Here is a 24,651-nt window from a genome sequence, read left to right as displayed (position 1 = left end):
ACAGGATAATGTAATGACTTTGGAGGTCACCTTGAGTTTTCCAAGCTCAATTTGAATCATATTCTGGCTTGAAGGCAGGACAAAGACTGCCGGGAATAGTTTTGTATTGGGCTCCACCTGGAATGCACGGCAGGGTTAAACCAACATGTCTTTCCGTAGAAATGCTTAAAGAATCAACGGAATGTTCCTGAACCTGGTAGAAGGTGTTGATTTCTTTCCCGTTAGCAGTAAAGGTCATAAGTCCTGTGTCCAAATCAATAAGGCAGCCAATGACAAAGTCTTCCTGGCTCACTCGGGTCTGTTGGGAACTGCTGAACTCACCTCCCCATACCATGTAGCAGTTGCTGCGTTTTATACTGCGGTGACAACAACGAAAGAACTGTTGAGTGAAAAGTAAACGTTAGCATTTATGAGTGAAATAATAGTTTACCTATCATGGATGTTGCCTTTATCATCGCCTACGGTAACTGTTACATTCCGGACTTTGCCGAGATCGAAATGCAGATCGTATTGGTGATAGTCGGGGGTGATCCAACCCACCCACACACAGCTTGGTTCCTGGCCCGCAAACACTCGCACGGAATAGTAGTACTGGTAGGGGAAAGTTTCACATGGATTATTGGCACGATCTCTTGAAAATTGGCTGTGCATTGTAGAGATGATTTCATACTGTGGTGGTGTTGAGGATTATGTCCATGTCATCCCTGTCATCCGGCACCACATCTTCCACTAAGCGCGGCACGGTGGGAACGACAGGTGGCGGGGTTATTAACGCAGCCTTCTTGGCCTTGAAAAGGAATCTGCAATAAATAAAAATGTGTGACGATTGTATGTGACAAGAGTCTCTCAAATAAGCTTGAGCGAAAACCGACCCCCTTTTCTTGCTCTTCTCCGTTGAAGCGTCCTTCTCATTCTCTCCATTTTTGATGGTGGGGATCTCCTTAGGAACTGAGGGTTCTTTCTTCTCCTCTTCCTGTTCTTTTCGACTAGCTGATTTCTTGAGTATTTCAAAGTCAGAGTCGGGGTCCACCTCTACAACCTCATCTTCGGGGATGGTGAGGGTGCGAGTGAGGAGGGTAGTCCCGGCGGGGACTTTGAAAGTCTCGTGGAATTCGACTGGCATGCTGAGCCTTAAGAACAGCAAATCCGTGTTGGCGTTTTGGGATCCAAATGTCTTGTGGGTTACCTTGAGACAAGGAGCCGTTTCCACCGTGCCATCAACGCGAGATACCTAAAATGTTTCCAGCACAGTTGTTCGTAAATAACCGTGCTAAAAATGAGAAATAGGAAAACTGATGTACTAGAACGCACAACACCTCAATGTGAGGATGATCCGTCGGTACGGGAATATATTGAGGGAGGCTTTTGCTGAACCACATTGTGATGTCTCTTTTCATGTTAATGGCAAAAGGTTCAAATCCCTCCTGCAGTCCACAGATTGTAAAGTAGCGCAAGCTGCTGACGTTCTGACCCAAGTTGATCCGGCCCACTTGAGACAGTCCAAGACTGCATACAGGTATGAAGCCTACAGATGTTCCACATAAAATTATTGCGATTAGAGTGTTACGAAAAACTTGCTCACATACCAAATAGACAGCAGTCAAAAATAACTTGCATGTGTAGAGGATTTACCTAATTTTTGAATGTTGTAAAATAACATTTGGGGTCTAAGAATCACGATTGCAGACAAAAGCTTTAAGACACATTTTGTAAATAATTAAATAACCAGTCAAGAGTTTCACCTAGTTTCACCAAAATCTTCATATTCATCAGTACAAGATATTTTGGACGATTTAAGACCTTCTGGAAGGAGCTTTTCAATGATTTCAATAATTCAATGCATACTCTGTATGTGACACTCATACCCTCATTTGTTATTCTGCTTACCTTCCCCAATTTCAATGTCCTTAAAGGCCATCTCGGAGCCTGAGTCACTGATCAACATCTCTCCATTAAGTGTGAACATGATATTCATCTCGGTGAGATCAATCATGCAACCCACCACGTCGCCAGATTGCCATTGACGACCAAATGACTCATTTCCCACGTGCCATCGTTGGGCCTGAAAATGACAGCGAGTGATGCGGTTTTACACTCCCCTACATAGAATTTCTCGTGCTCACCTTGAAGCCATTAAAGACGTAAGCCAACTCATCTGCACCAAGTTCGGTGTCGGCTCGAACGCTAGGTCGGGCCCAGCCAACCCTCATCTCTCCGACTGTTACGGCCTCAAATTCAAAGTACCACTTTCCCTGTGTGACGCCGTAGGACTTTTCTGCTCGGAATACTCGGATTTTATCTCCACGAGTGCTGCCTGCTCCAGGCCCGCCTGCATGAACAGAAATAGACCAGCAAATAGTGATGAAATTTTTAGCCACAAAATTATGCCAGCCCGCTAACAGCCCCATTTTCTTTTTGACGTATTATACAAACATACTGCTCTCTTGGTCAGGTGGTTCAATATTGTAACCATATCCGATCAGGGTACGAACTGCTTCGCAAACCGTATCTCGGTTGGTCTTTTTAGTCTTTTCATCCAATAGGTTGTAAGGGACCAGACGAGGATTGCGCTTGTTCATGATATCCTGTTGAAGAGAACAAAAACAAGATTCACAAAAAATGTTTTGATGTTGACATTTTATAATATACAGGATGAAAATGACCCGTACCTGCACGATACTATAAGTCCACCCTTGACGAACCCGGTCTCTAGCCCAAACATTGTGTCCATTTTCCGCCAGCCTCTCCACCAGAGTGTTCTGATTAGGAGTTAGCTTGACATGATTAAGGTCCAGGGGAGCTGGTTTATATCCACTGCTCTGCATATAACTGATGAAAAGAGAGAGTCACAAGTGAAAGATATCTGGAAGAAGTAAAATCATTATTTCAAAACTGAGACTGACTCACGTTTTAGGAAGCTTGGTTCTTTTCAGATTCTCCTCCGCTTTCTCATCTCCCATTCCGACATGACATCCCAGTGCCAACAAAGTCCTATAAAAACAATTGTACACAAAGTTAAAGAATGTAAAAACATTATTTTTTATTTACTAAAATAAGGCACGGACTTACTTGAGAGTCTCGCCTGACATTGCCAGGTTGTAGTTCTTCTCAGGCTCGGGCAAACTTTGGAAATCAACCAGGCAAGGGTGGAGCTTCTTGTTATCATCACGGAACTTGATTGGTAGCAGAAAGAGGGTATCTTGGAAATTGCTGACTTGTAAAATACACATTTTCAGTACAGGAACTCACCGGTCCATAGGTCCACCCTTGCTCAATGCGAGTCACAGCCCATAATTCGTGACTATTCTCTGCTAGCTTCTCACGAATACGTTCCAAATGGGGAGGAAGTACAATCTGGAAAGATTAAAAACAAAAGCAATGACGCGTGAAGGTACATCAAATTTTGCTCCAGAGACCATGGCCAAAATTTGCAAGACACATCTGAGTGAAAGTGTGATTTAACATCAGTTTTGGGGGCTTCACTGTGAGTTCGGAAGCTTTCATGGCCCATTTGGATGAAGATTCATGTTGAAAGACTTTACTTGTATTGTGTCCACAGGGCAAGGAGTGAAAGCTGTATGCGACAGAGACTGAGTTGGGCCCAGCAGGTTACGGATCCCATCAAAGTCATGCTTATACTCCTTAATGGGCTCGATCCGCAAACGATCCCTGGGCAGCACGGCCTCGTAACACGGAGCATACCCCGGTGGCGGAAGGAACTTGAAATCGCCATGACGACCTCCGAGAAGAAATCGCAACCTTGGAGTTCCGGAAGAAAATTGATTATTCAGACTCATTGGGGCACAAGGCCACTTTTCATCATCAGAATAGATAGCGCATAGTACTTGACGCCGGCGGAGAAGCTGACAACGGGGAAGAAGAGACCATCCAGATTGAAATTCTCAAACATCCCTTGGACAGGATGACCATTGATGCGGAAGGAAATACTGGGCACGTTGAGGTCCAAACAGCAGCTGATTACATCCTCCGCTGCCAGAACATGCTGATTGGGTGTGGCAACATGACGCGGGACACGTCCTGACAATGGAAAATGACATATTCAATCATACATGCGTATCGAAAACGGAAACCGTGCCAAAGTTTCAATACAATGTTTTGTCTACCTGACCAGAGGTGAAGTCCATCAAAACCATATGAGTAGAGATCATCCCCAACCCCGTTGCCCCCCCAGCCCTCGCCTCCACCAGGGTACGGACTAAATCCCTCAGTCAGAGCCCAACCAACGCGCAGGTGATATGCCTGAGCAGTGAGAAAAGGCTCCACATTGTCCACCATCACTTCAAAATACCATTTTTTATACTGTGTGGACCCCTCACATGTCCCGAGGAAGATATTGGGTCTCATGCTGGAGGAAAGGTCATAAAACAGATGCTTTTAGACCGTGGTTCATCTTCACGAAAGTTCTACTGACCCACCTGGTGACATAATTAATAATGTTGGTTTGAAGCAAAAGATCACGACCAGGGAGCAGATTCTCCGTAATCAGGTTTTGGTTTGACCTTACGGCCACACCGTTGCACACGCAAAGAGAGCAGAGGACATCCAAGACCTGAACAACGGAATACCTAGATGAATGATATGGTGCTGCCTAGCATCTTGATGCTAGATAGCGAAACAAAACGTGTCTTTTCCAAACCTTGTGATTGCGTCCGTGCTTATCCAGCAAAGAGATGATGGATTTGATGTGATTTTCCTGGATGATGTTTAACACCTCTGGGCTCTCAATCAAAACACAATACAAGACCTCCAGGATCCCTACAGAACAAATCACAGAATGACTTCAAGGGGAAAGTTTAGTGTCCCAATCATAAAAGTAATGGAGTCACAGTTGAGCGATTTGGTAAAGAGTTTACTTTTTCCAGATTAAAAAGTTTCTCGAGTACCTGAAGAGGCCTCCAAACGATCCAATTTACTGACCAGCCAGTCGAGATTATCGCAGAACAGGGCGCAGTTTGAGCGATTACCTCTTATGAGCGAAGCTTTGGGAAAAAAAATATGGTCACGTATCATAAAAGGACATGTTAGCCCATCTCCAAATACCCCCATCCTGAAGATCATACCTAGCAGCTCATACAATAAATTCACTATCTCCTTCCATGATTCTGCAGCTTCTTCGCCAGCATATTCTGAGAAGTGCGCTGCTGTGTTGTAGACGTTCAACCGATCTACGCAGTCCAGAACGAGAGTGATCATCCCCTGTCAAGACCAACGAGGACTAAGATAGAGGAACACGTCTATGTAGGCTCTCAGTCGTACAGTGGTCCGTTGAGGAAAAGGTTTCTTCAGCCGTCATCTATACTTCTTTGAAGGTGTCGAACATTTTGCTCCTCATCCGTAAAACAGCAAAAACCTTCACTAAATCGCCATGTTTAAGGTTTAATTTATATCGTGTTTCCAACAGACTGCTTGGGTCATGACCACGTAGGCTTAGTCATGCTAATGAGCTGATACAAGAGGTAATGAGGCAATCAGAGCCAGGGATAGAACCAAAGTGGTAATCAGATTGGCTTCAGGGGGTGGTCTACTGCTCTCCCAACCTTAGACCAGGGACCTATCAGATCAGAGGTCTGGCACCGCCACCTCTCTCCATTACGGATATAGCGCCAGGGTTACCAGCACAACTTTAGTTCACTGACAAAGCTCACTGACACCGTCAAAGAAGTACAGATGACGGCTGAGAAAACCTTTTCCTCGATGGCATAGAGGAGCTTTTTGAATTCACACGGAGGATTCACACGGGAAGGAAGACACACCTCCTCTTGGAAAAGGTTTTGTCTGTTCTTGAGGGAACGAAGCTTGAACTGTTTATCCTCATGCTCCAGCTCTTCCTCCGGCGGGCGGAAGTAAAAAATCAAGTCCTGAAGTGAGAGCACCACCGTGTCCATTGGTAGATTAGGCGGGTTTGCCGATTTGTTTTTCCCATTCAAGGCATCGAGACCTCTAGAGATATATGAGAGGGGACATACTGTGAGTGCACAGAACAAAAATGCAGCAATCTCAGCGGGATTTGTGTGAAATACTACTTGATGAATTGGTTGAAGAGGCCTGTGGTGCTGTAAATCATTCTGGCAGCTTGAGATTCTTCGGTCTGAGAGCGTGCAACTGTCAGGGCGTCATCCATGTGACCTTCTTTATGGAGAATGGCCTTTAAAAAACATACAGATTAATTACACCAAGACAATCCCCTTCCAGTTTTTTTTAATCTGTGATACCTTTCTTTTCAGGGGACCTAAACGGGCGGACTTTGCATCAACAGCCGCATACGTGAGCCACAGACCGGATGAGGCATGTTGCACAAAGCACATGGACTCTCCGTACTTGATCTCTGGAATTCCCATGCCTTCCACATCGCGCTTCTGGGCCACTTCAATTTTTTCCTGCGGGTCACATATCCTTGTGAAAGCTGCAAGGAATCCACAGGACAACTTTTTTGGGGTGTTTTCATTTACCTTGGAAATTCGGAAGCAGAAGGCGGCCATTTTTGAATTGGCCTTTTCGGGATCAACCAAAAGAAGGCCCTTTTCCTCATCCAGAAGAAGGTACCGTCCTGTTGTTATGTGACGTATTCTGAATGACTGCCCCCATTTAATGTGACCCCCACTCCACCTAAAATTACAATAAGCACATTTTTAAAAAGGCAAAATCACACAAAAAAAATGCTAAATTCGCAATGCAGCTTTACAAGAATACTCACGCGATACGAAGCGGTTCAAGTCGCCACAAGGACCGAGCGTGACTGCATATAGCGCCTCCTTCATAGTGAGCAACTCTTCAACAACAAAACAAAACCACATCAGCCATTTTACATCCACAGAAAGTAAGATTTGAGCGGCCTTGCTCACCTTCGCTGATCATCTCCCTGGTCAGCCGCCGGGATAGCTAAACACTCGTCCATGTGACCGTGGAAAAGCCTGAGCACATAACCTCCGGTCAGAAAGCCTGCAGATGAAGAGCAAGAAGGTTTTAAGATAATAAAAATAATAATAAAAAAATACAAAGAGGTAAGCAGACCTTCAGCTAGTTCACAACCCGACATGACGGGAGTCATAGTCCACAAGGTTTGCATGAAAGAAGCGTCGACCATCAAGTCCCCGCTGGCGTAGGACAGATGCTGAGAAGCAGCGACAGGAATTAAGAAACCGTCGACGGTGGAGGTGGATACAATTCATACTTACCAGATATCGCTCGGAAGAAACACTGACAAGAATCAGGTCATCTCCCACTCGGACCTTCTCGCCTTCAGATCTTTGCTTGGAGGCCGGGTGGATGGTCCACCAGCAGGCCTCTCCTGGGAAACCCACAGATAAAAATTAATGAGATTTTTGTCCATTGTCCAGCTTGGACCAGTTCAAGGTATGGTGTATTGAGTTAACGTGATCACACTTAAAAAAATGCAAATGACACCCACCTGTGGAATCTTCCTGCAAGCCCACATCAAACGCCAGCTTGTCCGTCAGCGAGCGTGATGTAGTCAAGCAGCTCAAGTACTTAGTGGAAGGAAGGAAGAGAGGAAGATTACAAATAAAAAGACAGGAAGGAGAGACATCATAAGAACCCAGGTGTCTATTTGCTCTCACCATGCTCGAATGAGTGTGTTTCAAGAGAATGGCGTGTCCGTAGAGCAGCGTTCGATGGCCCCCGCCTTGTGACGACTAGCGTGCAAGCAGGTACAAAAAAAGAGAGAGAGTAAAACAATGACCTATTCGGGACCAAAGTAGACCACCAGAGAGGCAAAATGGAACTTTTCTTACCCATTTATCCAAATCAACAGCCTATAGGTGAGAAAAAAAACAAAAAAAGAAATTTAAAAATTCAGAGCGGCAAATATTTATTACGATAATTTAGAAAGGAAGTGAGACCTCATCCACAGAAGTGTTGGACAACATCTCCTGTAGTGCTCGCACAGATAAGGACTGCTCAAGTATGAAGCAGCAGATGGCCAGGTCGGGTGGGACATTCTGAAAGGCGACGATTCATTCATTTATCAAATGGAAAAAAGAAATATTGTGTGATAAAACAAACAAACAAACAAACAAACAAATACATAAATAAATAAACAAACAAATAAATAAATAAATAAATAAATAACGGTGAAGTAAACAAAGACAAAAATAAATAAATACATACATAAATACATAAATATTACGTAAACATAAATAAATAAATAAATAAATAAAGTATGGTTCGGTAAATAAACAAACAAACAAAAAAATAAATAAATAAGTGAATAAAAATACATAAAATAATAAAACATGCACAAATAAACAAACAAATAAGGGTTAAGGAAACAAACAAACAAATAATAAATAAGAACACAAATAAATAAATAAATGAACAAAGAAATAACTAAATACTTAAATACACAAATATGTAAATAAAAATACAGTAAAGTCTCGTTATATCGATATTCAAGGGAGTCCGAAAAAATATCGCTATAACCGGGACTATCGATATATCCGACCCTGTTTGCATGTAATTTTCTCCGTGCGTGCATAGAAATAGTATCGATATAACCGGGACTATCGATATATCCGATATCGATATAACGAGACTTTACTGTACATACACAAATACAAACAAATAAACGAACAAGCAAAAAAATGTACAAAAACAAAAAATGAATAAAATAAATAAATAATAAAATAAATAAATAAATAATCCAGCTGCACAACACCTGAGCATTGGATGTCGTCTCCAGGAAACACAGACGGTTCCCAAATCCTTCGCACGAGAGGCAGAGTTTGATCTGCTCTTTCAAGATGGAGGCCGTGCTTTGCAAAACCACATGGTCGTCCTACAACGACAACGTGGGTAATGTTCTAACATAATAGCATGAGAAACACTTCATGATCAGGGTTTTTCAAATTCTTGACAAAGGTCTAATCACAATACTTCACAATATTTGTAGCAGGCTTGAATGAAAACCAATGAACCATAGCTGTTGTTCATAGCCTTTTGTGGCCTCAGTTCACCGGCGCCGTGATTCCCCCACCCTGCACTTATAGAAACACCTTTATTTCTAGCCACCGCACCTGCTGTTCACACGTCCTCTTTTGGAAAGCATCAGATCTTTCACATATCACTGGAAAAAAAAAGTTTCCCACATCACCCTGCTCCGAATAATCGAATTAAGTTTGGCTTGTTCGCATGGTGGAATTCGTACCCTGAATTCTTGGAGCTAAGACGCGGGCCAGGTTGAAATGCTGCAAATGTCGTTTTGGTAACAAGACTCTCAGACTTACAGTCCAGCGTTTACTCGGTGAAATCGTGATGTCATATTTTTGTATGAATGAGTTTTTCATACTCTACGTTTTACCTTTTCCCAAGTTTATTACTCGCTAACAATGTTTAGTCATGCGATCGACTGAGCTACAAGAAGTTCTTTTCAGCTGAGTATTCATAATCTAGTCTTTTAGTGACTCTAAGAGTATTAGTTATCAATGGCTGACTGTCAAGGCCTGCAAAGCCTTCTCTGCTGGGGTAAAAATATGTGAATCACGGACTGATGTTAATTATATTTTGTCCATGAATGCTTATTCTATAATTCCATTTTTTTCACCTTCCTTTCATTGCTTTTCCACTGTTGTGCTGCTTCCAGATGTGTGTTTTCGTATTTAAGCATTTAACCAATCACATTTCAGCCATCATTTATCAGGGTCAGGAGATCTACCTGGACGCCTTCACAATCAGTTCTGCGGGCACTGTTGCATCAAATGTGTCAAGGGGTGTCAAAGTCATTTTTTTGCCGCGGGCCACATTGTAGTTATGGTTTCCTCTCGAGGGCCGTTGTGAATTTGGGGAACCCATTAGAATGTTTAGATCCCTTCAAATATTACATACAGAGCACACAGCAAATTAATGAATAACTCGTTTTCAAATCTGAAGTCAAGAATAATGACTTTTATTGTGGTTGACATCCAAAAATATGAAATTTTGGCTCAGATTTTAGCAATCATCATGGAATTTAACAAGTTTGATTTGCTTTCGCGGGCCGAAAAAAATGATGTGGCGGGCCGGATTTTGCCCGCGGGCCTTGACTTTGACACCTGTGCTCTAACCAATCAGATTTTGAGTTGGCAACCCAAAAGGTACCAATGCCTTCTTGAAGGTGCTGGTCAGAGATTTTGAAAATTATGATTGGCTGTCACTATTCAATCATAGTTTGCGAAAACTGCTTTGATCACAAGCCGCTAGTGACACGAGCATACTGGCCAGAGCCAGCACACGTTATCGGCAACTAGCTGCATAAGCAATATATTGTGTTGATTTAATAGCGGTTTTGTCAACCCAAAATGGCTGAAAGACAAGGAGAAATGGATTTGGTTGGAGAAACCCATTTTCAAGGCGGACTTTTCAAGAAAAAATGGACATCATTAAGAACGAACGTCGGTCAGTTATTTCCTGGCTAATGGTGCCCTCTGGTGGACTTATAGTAAATCACACCACACTTTTTTCAGTTTGCAATGATTCAGACGTAGCACTACTGAAGGCCTCGCGATGAAACCCACAGCCCGCCACTGCTGGTTATTCATGAGATTAATCTGCCTGGCAACATTATTTTTTTAAACTTGATAAAATAGCACCATTTGTGTATTTGTCTTCAGCGCTGGCTCAGCAACCCACTTACAGTGCGCTGTTGCTGACATAGCAAACGATACGTGTCAGGTTTCTATGACGTCATATCTCTAAATGAATGTGTGTCAAATTATGCAGCTGCGGCTGCCAGATAGACTGACCTATAGACAGATAGATGGCTATTGACACATTTTGCACCATTTCAGGACTGATAATCAGCATCGAATCAGCACGCTTATATATAACGTTTTGTCACCAGAGTGCAATATTGAATGAACATGGCTGCACTGCACTCAGCAGCCCGATTCCCACAAGGGACTGAAGTCAGCAGGTGCTGAAACGGGCCTGACTTTGAAGCTGCTAATCCTCGCACAGTATATATAGACACCCGGGCAGCAACTGACGTAAACTTTATGAAGCATTATTAGCATAGCTGACCTTGGTACTGCATAACAATAGCAACTGGAACAACAACTCTTTTTTTTTTTTTTAAGTCGGCAATGTTAAGCATAATAAGTGACATTTTTGGACATTATAAACCGCTCAGTAAATCAGAGCGGTGATTCAAAACATTGTGATCATATCCTATAAACCACAGGTGTCAAAGTCAAGGCCCGCGGGCCAAATCCGGCCCGCCACATCATTTTTTTTTCGGCCTGCGAAAGCAAATCAAACTTGTTAAATTCCATGATGATTGCTAAAATCTGAGCCAAAATTTCATATTTTTGGATGTCAACCACAATAAAAGTCATTATTCTTGACTTCAGATTTGAAAACGAGTTATTCATTAATTTGCTGTGTGTGCAATATGTAATATTTGAAGGGATTTAAACATTCTAATGGGTTCCCCAAATTCATAACGGCCCTCGAGAGGAAACCATAACTACAATGTGGCCCACGGCAAAAATGACTGACACCCCTGCTATAAACCAAAGATGGGAATTATCATGCCATCAAAGGCCCAAATACATTACAAATTTTAATTAACTATTGAATAAACAGGAGGCTTGACACTAATAAAAATAACCCAGAGCAAATGCAATAAAAGGACAAAGTAATATGTAGTTTTAAATTGTTGGCCTCTTAAACAGCATAAAGTAGTAAACAAAGCCACATGTTCTTGTCAATTGGAATGTCACGTATCATCTAAATACATCTAAGAAAGCGAAGATAGTTTTAATGGTCTCTTGAAGAGAGACGGACTTTTTTCCCCACTAAGTTATTATCTAAGAAGAAGAAGACAGCATCACTTACAGTGCGTAAAAACTGAATCTCTTCCTCTCCATCGGCACCTTCTGCCATATTGCTGAGGCATGAAGAGCACAACCCTGGCAGAGAAAACTGGCTTCTAGGTTCTCCCGGTGACTTCCTAAGGAAATGTTGGTGAAGAGTTAGTGAAGGGCGATGGGGGTCTCGCCCCCCCCCCCCCCCCTCTCTCTCTCACTGGGACTGTTATATGACAACCGAAGGAACTGACTACTCATTCATTGCTGCATCATGGCGAGGAGGAGCAAATGGACAAGGCAGCATTTTAAAAAGTTGTTCCTTCCATTTTCAGGTGTTGTTGGCATTATACTCACCACTATTTTGTTTCGATGACGAAAGGGGAGATTTTTTTTAGAAAATAAATGTTCTAAAATGAACAATTGGAAGTAGGGGATTTTTTGGGGTGGGGGTAGTGGAGGGCGAATACTGCCTTTAAAACAAGTCCTGTATTTTGTTTTTCTACTTCTCCCTTTCCTGTAAAATGTAAATTTCTCCACTGCGAGACTAATAAAGGCTAATCCAATCCAAAGGCTAATCCAGTCTATTATTAAAATACCATTCCAAACAATTTAGCATACAATTTAAATCATGACAACAAACACACACACACCTACACACATACTGAAACACATACATATCGACAGTACACATACACACACCTATATAGATACAAAAACACGCACACGTAGACACACACACACACACCACACACACACTGACACACAAATACACGAACACATAATTTTTTTACATACACGCACGTACACACGCACATATACATTCGCGTACACAAACACACGAAAAAAATGTCAACTTTTCAGCGCACTTACTGTTGTTCGCCTTTCCGCCGGCAGAGGGAGAGAGCGAGCTAAGCGCTCCATTTGTCGATGTCATTTCTCTGCCAGAAGAAAAGAACCGTACGTCAATAAAACCGTCCCATCTGTTGGATCAAAACAAAGGGGAGCTTAGGTAAGGAAGAACTTTTAAATAGCTTTAAAATACGTGTTGTCGGTTTGGTTAAGACAAGTACAAATATTACAATGTGCAGTGCAGCGAAGGTACTTCTGTTTGATGGCTTTGTTGGATATATTGAGTGGTAGCAAATAACGCTAAGCTTGGTCATGTGATATTACATTTCAAAAGCTTATCCTGCAATATTGGTATGGATTTTATTTACACATGTGATTTTTCAACAACAGTGAAGGGACGGCGGAGGAGCAGGATGGATGTCCTGACTCACATACTGACAGATCCTCTTGAGCCGAAAGAGGAGGACGCTGGTCAGATCACAGAGGAGTGCATGCTTGGTAACTGCAGGGTCAGCCTTCCCGAGGAACTACTTGAAGATGTAAGTGATACATTCTGCTTTGAAACTGTGTCGAATGTAAAAACGCTGATGATTTTTTGGTTATGTTTTACCATCAGCCTGAAATCTTCTTCTCTGTGATGAGTGAAAGCACGTGGACCGAAGTGCTTTCCGATTCTCAGCGCCAACACCTCAGTCGGTTTTTGCCGCAGTTCCCCGACAATAACAAAACGGAGCAAAGCAGCACCGTCGACGAGCTGTTCAACAACAGGAATTTTCATTTTGGAAATCCTCTTCATCTTGCACAAAAACTCTTCCGAGGTCACTGACACACACATGCATTAATCAACTCTCAAAATACAACATTATTCGCTGATGGTGTTGTTCTTAATCGAAACAGATGGTTACTTCAACCCCGAAGTTGTCAAGTACAGACAGTTGTGTGCCAAGTCTCAGCAAAGACGACAGTTGTACTCTCTTCAGCAATACTACCACAGGTTGCTGAAACAAATACTCGTCTCACGAAAGGTAAGCTCTGCAAAAAAAATGAATAAATAAAGTTGGAAATACAACTATCGTCAAAATGTTTGCTCTGCTTTCAGGAGTTAATAGATTTTGCAGTTCACAACGGTCTGGACTTTCCGCCAAAGAAAAAGATACAGACGAGGAGTCATGCTGAAATACGAGAACAAAAAGTTAGAAGAAGACTGAGACGCATTTTAAAGGAGGTTAAAACCGAATGTGGAGACAGTAATGCTTCGTCTGATGATGACGGTCAGTATATTTTTCTTGCTTTCGCACAATCGGTTTTTTTTCATGCATTTCTACTGCCAGACTGGGAGTACGGGATTGAAAGTACCCAAATAAATTCACTACTTTATTGCACATGCATTTAGATCTAACGTTATGGACACCAGCACCACAGTCTCCCACCTCGCCAACCTCCACTGTCTCACTCAGAGTTGTGCCAAGCCTCTCTACCCAAGACATGAAGACCACAGGTTGGTGGTATTTTTACTATTATTATTATTATTGTTATTTTTGTCAATGTGCTTATAGTGATCCCTCCGTTTATCGTCTCAATATTTTTTTTTTGTTTATTATTATGGCTTTCGTCAGCAGCCAGATCATACCTGATTTTTTTTTTTTTTCCCCCAGAAAAAGTCCATCTTGGTGAACAGGACTTGAAAGTCATGCTGCAAAACCATCGCGAAAAGAGGAAGCGAAATCCGGTAAATAATGTTTGGATTAGTTTGATTTTTGTACAATGTATCACAGATTGTTCTTCTCGTCAGGATCATCCAGATCTGATGACCTCCGACATTCACCTCAGTGATATCCTCTCAAGAGCAAATTTCGGTCGTAAATCAGCCTTGCGTAAGTGAATCTGCTTTAGTATGTACAGATGCTCCCCAACTTACGAACGAGATACGTTCCGAGTGGTGGTCCGTAAGGTGAATTTGTTCGTAAGTTGCTTCAGAGCTTTATTTTGTATAGAATGTATGTTTAAGGCTTATGTAAGTACAGTAAAGTCTCGTTATATCGATATTCAAGGGAGTCCGAAAAAATATCGATATAACCGGGACTATCGATATATCCGACCCTGTTTGCATGTAATTTTCTCCGTGCGTGCATAGATATAGTATCGATATAACCGGGACTATCGATATATCCGATATCGATATAACGAGACTTTACTGTATTTTTACGGCTTGTATAAGTAACCTGTATTAATTTGTACTGAAAAATAAACATTTAATAAAATATATGCTCCATAAAGATATGTATATGTGCAACTGGAGAGAATACTACATTTTACTACAAAAATGTTCATATATCGTTGTTTGTAACTTGAATGTTTGTAAGTAGGGGAGCATCTATATTTTCAATTTCTGAATATAAAGATATGTATATGTACAAATGTAGAGAAATACTACGTATGTTAGAAAGAGAGGAAACATGTTCGTATGTACTGTTGTTCGTAACTCGAATGTTCGTAAGTAGGGGAGCATCTGTATTTTCAAATTCTGTTTATAAAGATATGTATATGTACAAATGTAGAGAAATACTACGTATGTTAGAAAGAGAGGAAACATGTTCGTATGTATAGTTGTTCGTAACTCGAATGTTCGCAAGTAGGGGAGCGTCTGTAACACCAAAATTGTTCCGTTCCTCTTACATTTTAATTTCTTTTCCAGCACTTTTTGATCTCTCTCTGCCAAAGAAAAAAATAAAAGAAGAGAGAAGGAAGAAGAAAATAAGAACGGTGAAAGTGGAATCTGAGGATCCCTGTGACGCTCTTACCTCAGACGCCCCGGCGGCACCTTTGGCGAACATCATCAACTCCATGGCGGACGCGCCGTTACCACCGCTGGCTCACATCAAGGAGGAGTACGTTTGGCGTAGGATAAAGAAACTAAAAAGAGTTAGGATATATCTGAATACGCGTACATTTTTATCGTTGCAGAATCCTGGAGGAACCTCCGAGCAGCCCGGTCGTCGTGGAAGAACTTGCAGTCAGTTTCTTCAGTTTGTTGGAGACCATTTTGAGGACGGAGCGCCTCGCCAGCACTTCACTGGTACTTCAGTCTTGTTCGCCTATGAGCTGGAAGCCCAAACTTGTGATTCTAATGGTTTCTTGCGGATGTGCGGCAGTTGGAGGAGAAAATTCAAATGTGGCAGATGTCACCCGCGAGCTCTCTCAATGCCTGGTTTTCATCTGCTTCCTCTTGGTCTGACTTGGTCCTCCACGCCTTGCAGTTTCTCGCAGGGGAATGTAAAGGTAAAGTTGTCCTGTGGGAAACCCCTTTGAGCAGTTAGCCAGGCTTCAAAAATTCATGAAAAAATGAATCACAATTCATGTATTATTATAATTTTTTTTTTTTTTTTTGCTTCAATGCTTTAACAGAAGGTGTCATGGCGCTCCCCAGCGGCTTTCTGCCATTTGTGGAATTTGTGGATGAAACGCAGCAGTGGAAGTGGATCGGTTAGTCACACTTTTTTTTTAGCATGGGAGCTAACTTTTGAAAAGTCCAAATGATGGTCAATATTGATTGAGAAATATATTGAAGATTCATGCCACATGTATGGATGTATAACTGCATATGTTGCGCAACACAACATCATTATGTAAATTTGTTTTGCCATTACCTGAGTTCACTCTGATAACTGGCAAACGAGACAAACGCACTTTGGAAATATCATCGTGAAAAAAAATCTCATTCCAGATGAAAATTATACTTTTTTTCCTTCTAACTTGGACCAGCTCCCCCACTCATTTTTGTACCCTATCGTACATTTAAGAGAGAAAAAAAACAAGCGAAAATTTTGGATGCAGCTAACAACTAGCTTGCCAACTTTGCAACGCTCAGGGGCGTTGTTTGAGCATGCACAGTTTACCTAATAAATGAGATCATCAATGAAAAGGTTTCTTCAGCCGTCGTCTATGCTTTGAAGGTGTCTGACTTTTCACTCCTCATCTAAAGAGCTTCGTCAGCGAACTAAAGTTGTGCTGGTAACTCTGGCTATATATATGGCACAGAGAGCCAGAGTTACCAGCACAACTTTAGTTTGCTGACGAAGCTCTTCGGATGAGGAGCAAAACGTCCGACACCTTCAACGAAGTACAGATGACGGCTGAAGAAACCTTTTCACCGATGGACCACTCCTGTACGACTGAGAGCCTACACAGATCTAATAATGAGATGTTGTCTGGTGTGTCAATCAAGTGAAGGGATGGTGAATAGTATGACGTCTGTCTGCTTTATTTTAGGTCCTACTCAGGATGCAGAGAAAGATTTGATTGCACTTTGTCAACTGTGGCTGGACTCGAAAGATTTTGTGGTTAAGGTAAAACAAACGCACCCCCACCCCCCAAGTATTTAAAAAAATACACATCTGTATCCGTGCATTTTGTTTCTAAGTGACTTTGTCACCCACAGACTGAAAGCGAAGAGCTATCCGATTTAACGCCCCCCATGCCGCGAGTGTAAGACCATCTTCGCAATTCTCATAGAACGTTTGTCATCATGAATTTTAAAATGCTTTGAATATCTTTTACAGTTCGACCGATTATGTGGTGAGACCGAGCACAGGGGATGAGAGACAACTCTTCCAAATTCAGGTTTCTGGATTATTTTGTATATTTGAAATATTTTTGTATGTTTATAAAAAGTAGTGATGCCAATTTGTTTTTTTTTTTTTTAACGTCGATTAGGAGCAGCAGAGATACAACCAACCCCATAAAGCCTTCACGTTCCGCATGCATGGTTTTGAATCCGTTGTGGGACCCGTGAAGGGAGTATTCGATAAGGAAATGTCTCTAAATAAAGCTCGGGAGCATACGCTGTTGCGCTCCAACCGCCCGCCATACGTCACCATCCTCTCTTTGGGTTCGAGCTTCGCCTCATTTGTTGCTTTGTTTATGTGTGACGGAAGCGTTGAAGCTCCTTTTTTTGTTGCTAACAGTGCGAGACGCAGCAGCCAGGCTACCCAACGGAGAAGGAACTCGGGCGGAAATCTGTGAACTGCTAAAGGACTCGCAGTTTCTTGCCCCTGACGTCACAAGTGCGCAGGTCGAGAGGCATTTCTTTCTCTCGAGCATTTTATTTCTATTGCCTCTTTTACTCAACCGTAAACTCACTCTCGTGCCGTTTAGGTGAACACGGTCGTGAGCGGAGCTCTGGATAGATTGCACTACGAGAAAGACCCTTGCGTCAAGTATGACATCGGACGCAAATTGTGGATTTACCTGCACCGCAATCGCAGTCAAGAAGAGTTTGGTGAGCAACAATCTGGAGGTTGTGACACTGGGCGGATGACATAATCAATGAGTGCAGTGCGGTTATCTGAAGAGGAGACATACATTAACAAATCATCATTTTATATATGTATGAAATTTATTTTATATATACACAATATAATACAGCCTAATTTATATAGCGCTTTCACAACAGCTGTAGCTTTAACAAAGCGGTTCACATAATAGTCAACATAAAGCAAAATAATAAAGACTATATAATATATAGGTGCAGCCTATCACAAGTACACATTTTGCTATGTTTTTATTACTTTATTATTATAATGTTAAATTATTATTGCACTTTTATTTTGTAAAAATACTTTTTTTTATGATGATTATTTTATTTATTAATGTTTTGTCAATTTTTTTTATAATTACAGTAAAGTCTCGTTATATCGATATTCAAGGGAGTCCGGAAAAATATCGATATAACCGGGACTATCGATATATCCGACCCTGTTTGCATGTAATTTTCTCCGTGCGTGCATAGAAATAGTATCGATATAACCGGGACTATCGATATATCCGATATCGATATAACGAGACTTTACTGTATTTATTATTAATATCATAAATTTTTTTTTTATTTAGTAATTATTATTATTTTATTATAATAATTCTATTATTATTATTACAATTATTACCGAAAAAACACCTCAAAGTGATTTTTAAAGTCCAGAGCAGCATAAATCAGATAACAAAGCCAACGAAACGCTATCTAATGTTTGTGTAATTCATCTATTTATTTCCGCTTGCGTAGTTGTTTGCATGGTGTAGAAGTGCGCCTATTGTTTGATTTATTTTTTTTTCTGTTATTTTTTTCCCCTCATCTATCATCCAGAGAGGATCCACCAGGCTCAAGCGGCTGCCGCTAAAGCAAGAAAAGCGCTGCAGCAAAAGCCGAAACCTTCATCCAAACCTGTGAGATAACGACGCCGTTGTTTATTTAGCTACATTTTTGTGATGATGCTGAAATAGTGCACATGTTTTCGGTTGAGAGCGGCAAATTGCATTATGGTCATCAAATCTCTTATTTTGGTAGAATTCTGGCAGTCATTAAATCTCTTATTTTGGTAGAAATCCGACAGTCATTTAATTAAATATCTTATTTTGGTACAAAACCGGCAGTCATCAAGTCTCTTATTTTGGTAGAAATATGGCAGTTGTCAACTATCTTATTTTGGTATAAATTAATCCGTCAGTCATCAAATCTCTTATTTTGATAGTGTGTCCAGCATTCGTCAAATCTCTTATTTTGGTAGAAATCCGGCAGTCATGAAATCTCTTATTTTGGTAGAAATAAATCCGGCAGTCATCAAATCTCTTATTTTAGTAGAAATCTTGTGGTCATCAAATCTCTTATTTTAGTAGAAATCTTGTGGTCATCAAATGTCTCCGCTCAGCCCGGATTGGGTTCTCCGTCAGGAAGTCAGCAAGTCTTATTTTAGTCAAAATCCGGCAGTCATCAAATCTCTTATTTTGGTAGAAATAAATGTGGCAGTCATCAAATCTCTTATTTTAGTCGAAATCCGGCAGTCATCAAATCTCTTATTTTGGTAGAAATAAATGTGGCAGTCATCAAATCTCTTATTTTAGTCGAAATCCGGCAGTCATCAAATCTCTTATTTTGGTAGAAATCTTGTGGTCATCAAATCTCTTATTTTAGTCGAAATCCGGCAGTCATCAAATCTCTTATTTTGGTAGAAATAAATCCGGCAGTCATCAAATCTCTTATTTTGGTAGAAATAAATCTGGCAGTCATCAAATCTCTTATTTTGGTAGAAATCTTGTGGTCATCAAATCTCTTATTTTAGTCGAAATCCGGCAGTCATCAAATCTCTTATTTTGGTAGAAATAAATCCGGCAGTCATCAAATCTCTTATTTTAGTAGAAATCTTGTGGTCATCAAATCTCTTATTTTAGTCGAAATCCGGCAGTCATCAAATCTCTTATTTTGGTAGAAATCCAGCAGTAAAGACGGAGGGGGTAAAAGTGCTGCAACTTTGGAAGCAGGACAGGATATTGGTTCCAGTCCCATGTCACCAACAACCTCTACAGTGACTCCAAATACACCTGGGACCCCAAAGTCACCTTTGCCCTGCGCGGTCACTATGCCAACCAAGACCACCACCCTCTCGGATGCAATTAAACCCAGCCCAGGGTATGTTACTTCTCCTCTCTGTCGTGTAGCAACAACCTAAAGTCAAGCGTGTCTGTTGCAGCGTTCTCCTGGTGTCCCCGCCCTCCTTGCCCCAACTGGGTTCGGTCATACCGTCCAGTCAGTCCGTATCTCAGCCCGTCAATTCCCAACACGCGGCCCGAATCGTCAGTCACCTGGCGGCGGGCTCCCTCCCTCAGGTGCGGGTTGTCTCCGCTCAGCCCGGATTGGGTTCTCCGTCAGGAAGTCAGCAAGCCGCTTTGGTCCATCACAGTCCTCATCAGATCCGAATGCCGCTACCTGTGGCGACCAAAAGCATCTCACAGGTCAAAGGATCAACAATAAAGTTGTGGTTTTTGAACATTAAAATGACCTCCACGTTGGGTGTATTGTGTCCCAAAAAAAAAAACAGGCCGTTGTGTCCATGCCTTTGAGGAGCCAGTCCGCCAGTCCAGTCCAGGTGTCCAACACCGTGTCGGTTTCCACCGCAGCCGTCCCTCGACCTCACACGGTGTCGCCTAGCAGCCCGGCTAAAATCTCCGCATCATCGCCGGCTGTCTTGCAAGGAGTCGCCAGTCAAAATATCAAACAGGTGAATTATAAGTTTTGTTTTTCTCAAAACAGGAAAAAAATGTGTGTTATTGATATCAAAAGGTAGTCAATGACCAGCTTTTGGGGGGTTGTTATTGGGAAGAATTAACTCATTCGCTGCCGTTCCCGAATTTATTTGAGTTTTGGATTTTCTTGCTTGGGTGCCGATAAAATGCTGGCCAGACCTCTGGAAATGTTTTTCCCTTCCACAAGGGAGCAGTATTTTCCTTTTGTCGATGTTGTGACCGCTTTGTTACAGCTTCAGCTGTTGTTAAAGTGCTATAAAAATCAATATGTATGTATTGTATAGTATTTTGTGCAGCTGCCCCCATTTCAAGCTCAGATAACTCCAGACCCATATAACTTGGGAATTAACTCTTTAGTGGGACATGGGGCGCCATTTTGTGTGACGTGGAGCACCATTCCTGAATTTGCTCGGTTTTTGGTTTAGCTCGCGGGGGTGGGACATCATTTGTCTTTTGTACAGCTGCCCCCATTTCAAGATCAGATAACTCCAGACCCATATAACTTAGGAATTAACTCTTTTGTGTGACATGGGGTGCCATTTTGTGTGATGTGGGAGCACCATTCCCAAATTTGTTCGGGTTCTGGTTTTTCTGGGGCAGCATTTGACTTTTGTACAGACACCCCCATTTCAAGCTTAGATAACTCCACACCCATATAACTTCGGAATTAACAATTTTTTTTCTGATAAAAAAAAATACCGTCTAAGATTTCTTACAGTGAATTGAATGTTTATGTTGTCCTAAAACTCAATATGCTGTGGGTACTGGAATTTGAGTGAAAATGACAAAAACCCTGGCACTGGAGTGGAACATTTTTGCACATCGTCTGGCAGTGAATGAGTTAAAAGGTGAAGGAAGTCGAGTGATTTTTTTTTGTAATTTTTTTTTTTTTGCTTCCAAGGTGTCCCTCACTGGCCAATTAGGAGTGAAGACATCAGGGGCAGCGGGAATTCCGCTTACGGCCACAAACCTACGCATCCAGGGTAAAGATGTCTTACGCCTTCCGCCGTCCTCCATCACCACGGACGCCAAAGGCCAGACGGTACTGCGCATCACGCCGGACATGATGGCCACGCTCACCAAATCTCCCGTGGCGACAGTCAAACTCACACCTGACTTCCTGGCCACGAGCGCCGCCGGCGGGAGCAAGAGCATCTCGGCCACGCTCCACGTCACGCCCCCTCAGCCATCCGTCTCCGCCCCCGCGTCCATCACCGGGGAGATGACCGCCGCCAAAACATCGCCCTTGACTTCCACGCTGCTGAAGGCCGCGGGAGATACGGCCATACGCCTCATGCCCACTTTGGGCGTGAGCGTGGCCGACCAGAAATCTCGGACTTTCTCCACCGTGGGCTCTCCGGATAAGAGCGGCACCACCATCCGTATCATGCCGGGACTCGGGGTGATTCCGCAGAAGCAGGGTCAGACCATCACTATGACGTCCACCGGCGGCAGCAAGCCCGTCACGGTATCCGCCGGCGGTAACGTCATGACCGTTGCTGGCGCCAAAGGTATCACGGTGGCTTCCGGCGCCTCTGCTTCCCCTCTGAAGCTGGCGACCATGCGGCAGGTAGCCGCCCCTGTGGTCAACGCACAAACGGTAAGAGAGCAAATTAGGTGACATATTCATCCATCTTCCGGACTGCTTTATCCTGAGGGTCGCTGGGGGGGCGCTGGAGCCTATCCCAGCCGCTTTCGGGCACTAGGCAGGGGACACCCTGAACCGGTTGCCAGCTAATCACAGGGCACACATAGACAAACAACTTTTCAAGCTCACAATCACACCTCGGGAGAATTTAGCGTTCAAAGCATGATTTTTGGAATGTGGGAGGAAACCGGAGTACCCGGAGAAAACCCATAACAAGGGAGAACATGCAAACTCCATATAAGGAGCCTAGAGCGGGATTTCAACTCACAACTTCTGCTGCCCTTTATTTTGTTATATTATATAATATACAGGTAACATCCGACTTACGACCGGCTCGATTTACGACCATCCGTACTTAGGACCACGACCTCCAGACCCCATTTTTAAAAATGTTATTATATGTCTGGCATCGCAACGCGCTAGCAGGCCAGCAACGTGTAAGACAATTTTAGCCAGCCAGCCAGCCAGCATCTCACTCTCGCATAGCAATCGACCGTATGATGGCACCATAGGGGGGGGGGGGGGAGTTTGCGAGTCATTTAGCCTCTGAGTCTCTATTTTCGACTTACGACCATTTTGACTTACGACAGTTTGGTCGGAATCGAACTCGGTCATAAGTCGGATGTTACCTGAATTGTGATTTTCCCTGAGTAAATCAGTTCAAAAGTACAAAATTAAAATTCGGGTTATTTATGTCCTCAAATGCAAATTTCCCCATTCTATTTTCTATTTTCCATTATCCTCATGAGAGCGCAGAGCTGAGGTCTTCTCTTCCAAACCAAACATAGAGAAAATTCCACAATTCAACTATTAACTCATTCGCTGCCACTCCCAAATTTATTCGTGACATGTAGCGCATTTCCCGAATTTATTCGGGTTTTGGTTTTTCTTGCTGGCATGCCGATAAAATGCTGGCCAGACCTCTGGCAATGTCCCTTCCATAAGGTGGTAGCATTCCCATTTTTTTCCATGCTAGTGCTTTGTTACAGCTTCAGCTGGTGTTAAAGTGCTATATAAACCAATATGTATGTATTGTATTTTGTACAGTTGCCCCATTTCAAGCTCATAACTCCATACCCATATAATTTAGGAATTAACTCTTATTTTTCTGATAAAAGAAGAGTTCTCAGGTCTAGAGATCTACACTGTATTGAATGTTTATGTAGTCCTAAAATTCAATCTTTTGTGGGTCCTGGAATTCGTGTGACGATGACAAAAACCCTGGCACTGGAGTGGACACATTTTTCCACATCATCTGGCAGTGAATGAGTTAAAAGCTTTCTGATTCTGAAATAACTATTTTGATGAACATTTTTTTTCTTATTCATAGTCGTTTGGGTCAAGATTGCTCAACTGAAAACCAAGAAACCGGTCAATCTTTATCGATGATATCGCCCAATTATAAAAAATATTATGTATATAAAATATAGGATTCCACCAATGCTTTCTTTTCACCTCGCCATAGGGAAAGTTACCCGCCCGCATCACCGTTCCCCTATCTGTCCTCAACCAACCGCTGAAAAGTAAAAGTGTGGTGACCACGCCGATTGTGAAGGGAAGTCTCAACACAACGTAAGTTCCTATTCAATCTTTGAGCTGATGGACTTACATGATGTTGTCTTTTTGACACCCGCGTTTCGCTTCTGGCTTGTCAGTCTCAGCAGCTTGGGTCGAAACATCATTCTAACCACCATGCCTGCGGGCACTAAGCTGATTGCTGGGAACAAACCGGTTAGCTTTGTCACCGCGCAACAGTTTCAGCAACTACAACAGCAGGGACAGGCCACGCAGGTGGGTCAGATAGTTTCCGTCAGAGCATCTTCGTTTTAAGACAGAATTCACAAGGCATCATTTTTTTGGTTCATATTTAGCAGCGATTCCAGCCACTAGGCGTAGATGGCGTACCTGAGTAGTTGCAATGTCGAACGCTCCCCTTTTTGTTTCTTCAGGTTCGCATCCAGACAGTTCAGGCGCAGCAGCTCCAGCAACACATGGCGGCAGCTTCTCCCAAATCTGTCTCCACGGTTGTCGTCACGGCGGCGCCATCGCCATCGCCAAAATGTCCGCCAGATCTCCCACCGGGGCCTCCTCAGTGATCCAATCTCGCCATCTTTCATCCTGTTATTTGTGTTTCTGTAATCCTGGCTTTTTTCGGTGTGTAATTTTTCTTTTTTTTTTTCTTTTTTTTTTGGGGGGGGGGGTGACATTAAACTACATTTCATCAATTTGATTCCCCTTAATGGTGAAGTCAAAATGTTA

The 24,651-nt window shown here is 42.5% G+C and overlaps 2 protein-coding genes across 4 annotated transcripts in view; one reads left to right on the top strand and one right to left on the bottom strand.

Annotated features, from left to right (window-relative positions):
- LOC148886534 (ryanodine receptor 1-like) overlaps positions 1-11,968 on the bottom strand; it is a 54,678-nt gene extending 42,710 nt beyond the window's left edge. For all 3 annotated transcript variants that reach the window (XM_089017779.1, XM_089017780.1, XM_089017781.1), the window contains exons 1-34: positions 11,851-11,968; positions 8,696-8,815; positions 7,881-7,979; positions 7,773-7,793; positions 7,599-7,673; positions 7,430-7,508; positions 7,197-7,309; positions 7,033-7,132; positions 6,864-6,960; positions 6,716-6,790; positions 6,471-6,627; positions 6,234-6,398; positions 6,045-6,166; positions 5,775-5,961; positions 5,082-5,217; positions 4,905-5,000; positions 4,658-4,776; positions 4,437-4,570; positions 4,125-4,366; positions 3,846-4,038; positions 3,543-3,759; positions 3,250-3,354; positions 3,070-3,173; positions 2,908-2,991; positions 2,670-2,829; positions 2,438-2,585; positions 2,124-2,329; positions 1,888-2,062; positions 1,317-1,525; positions 873-1,231; positions 671-800; positions 431-591; positions 194-356; positions 31-117 (exon numbers count right to left, since the gene is read on the bottom strand). In XM_089017779.1, coding sequence (XP_088873905.1) covers positions 31-117; positions 194-356; positions 431-591; positions 671-800; positions 873-1,231; positions 1,317-1,525; positions 1,888-2,062; positions 2,124-2,329; positions 2,438-2,585; positions 2,670-2,829; positions 2,908-2,991; positions 3,070-3,173; positions 3,250-3,354; positions 3,543-3,759; positions 3,846-4,038; positions 4,125-4,366; positions 4,437-4,570; positions 4,658-4,776; positions 4,905-5,000; positions 5,082-5,217; positions 5,775-5,961; positions 6,045-6,166; positions 6,234-6,398; positions 6,471-6,627; positions 6,716-6,790; positions 6,864-6,960; positions 7,033-7,132; positions 7,197-7,309; positions 7,430-7,508; positions 7,599-7,673; positions 7,773-7,793; positions 7,881-7,979; positions 8,696-8,815; positions 11,851-11,898 — 4,686 coding nt within the window. In that variant the 5' untranslated portion in view covers positions 11,899-11,968. The remainder of the gene's footprint in view (positions 1-30; positions 118-193; positions 357-430; positions 592-670; positions 801-872; positions 1,232-1,316; positions 1,526-1,887; positions 2,063-2,123; positions 2,330-2,437; positions 2,586-2,669; positions 2,830-2,907; positions 2,992-3,069; positions 3,174-3,249; positions 3,355-3,542; positions 3,760-3,845; positions 4,039-4,124; positions 4,367-4,436; positions 4,571-4,657; positions 4,777-4,904; positions 5,001-5,081; positions 5,218-5,774; positions 5,962-6,044; positions 6,167-6,233; positions 6,399-6,470; positions 6,628-6,715; positions 6,791-6,863; positions 6,961-7,032; positions 7,133-7,196; positions 7,310-7,429; positions 7,509-7,598; positions 7,674-7,772; positions 7,794-7,880; positions 7,980-8,695; positions 8,816-11,850) is intronic.
- An 806-nt stretch (positions 11,969-12,774) lies between these two features.
- Positions 12,775-24,640, top strand: nfrkb (nuclear factor related to kappaB binding protein). The gene is made up of 26 exons (XM_089017756.1): positions 12,775-12,831; positions 13,062-13,210; positions 13,288-13,489; positions 13,569-13,696; positions 13,771-13,942; positions 14,065-14,169; positions 14,327-14,400; positions 14,464-14,545; positions 15,367-15,559; positions 15,636-15,747; positions 15,824-15,950; positions 16,077-16,154; positions 16,941-17,017; positions 17,110-17,156; positions 17,231-17,291; positions 17,385-17,559; positions 17,636-17,742; positions 17,826-17,949; positions 18,811-18,890; positions 19,931-20,130; positions 20,192-20,453; positions 20,540-20,719; positions 21,646-22,344; positions 23,858-23,964; positions 24,048-24,183; positions 24,342-24,640. The coding sequence occupies exons 2-26, from the start codon at positions 13,085-13,087 to the stop codon at positions 24,486-24,488; spliced, it is 3,801 nt and encodes a 1,266-aa protein (XP_088873882.1). The 5' UTR covers positions 12,775-12,831; positions 13,062-13,084; the 3' UTR covers positions 24,489-24,640.
- The last annotated feature ends 11 nt before the right edge of the window (positions 24,641-24,651 follow it).

Source organism: Hippocampus bargibanti, linkage group LG16, assembly GCF_051943395.1.
Source record: "Hippocampus bargibanti isolate YZ-2025 linkage group LG16, ASM5194339v1, whole genome shotgun sequence".
Lineage (NCBI taxonomy): Eukaryota > Metazoa > Chordata > Actinopteri > Syngnathiformes > Syngnathidae > Hippocampus > Hippocampus bargibanti.
The sequence above is the reverse complement of the archived record's forward strand: the minus strand, read 5'-3'. Positions and strand labels throughout refer to the sequence as shown.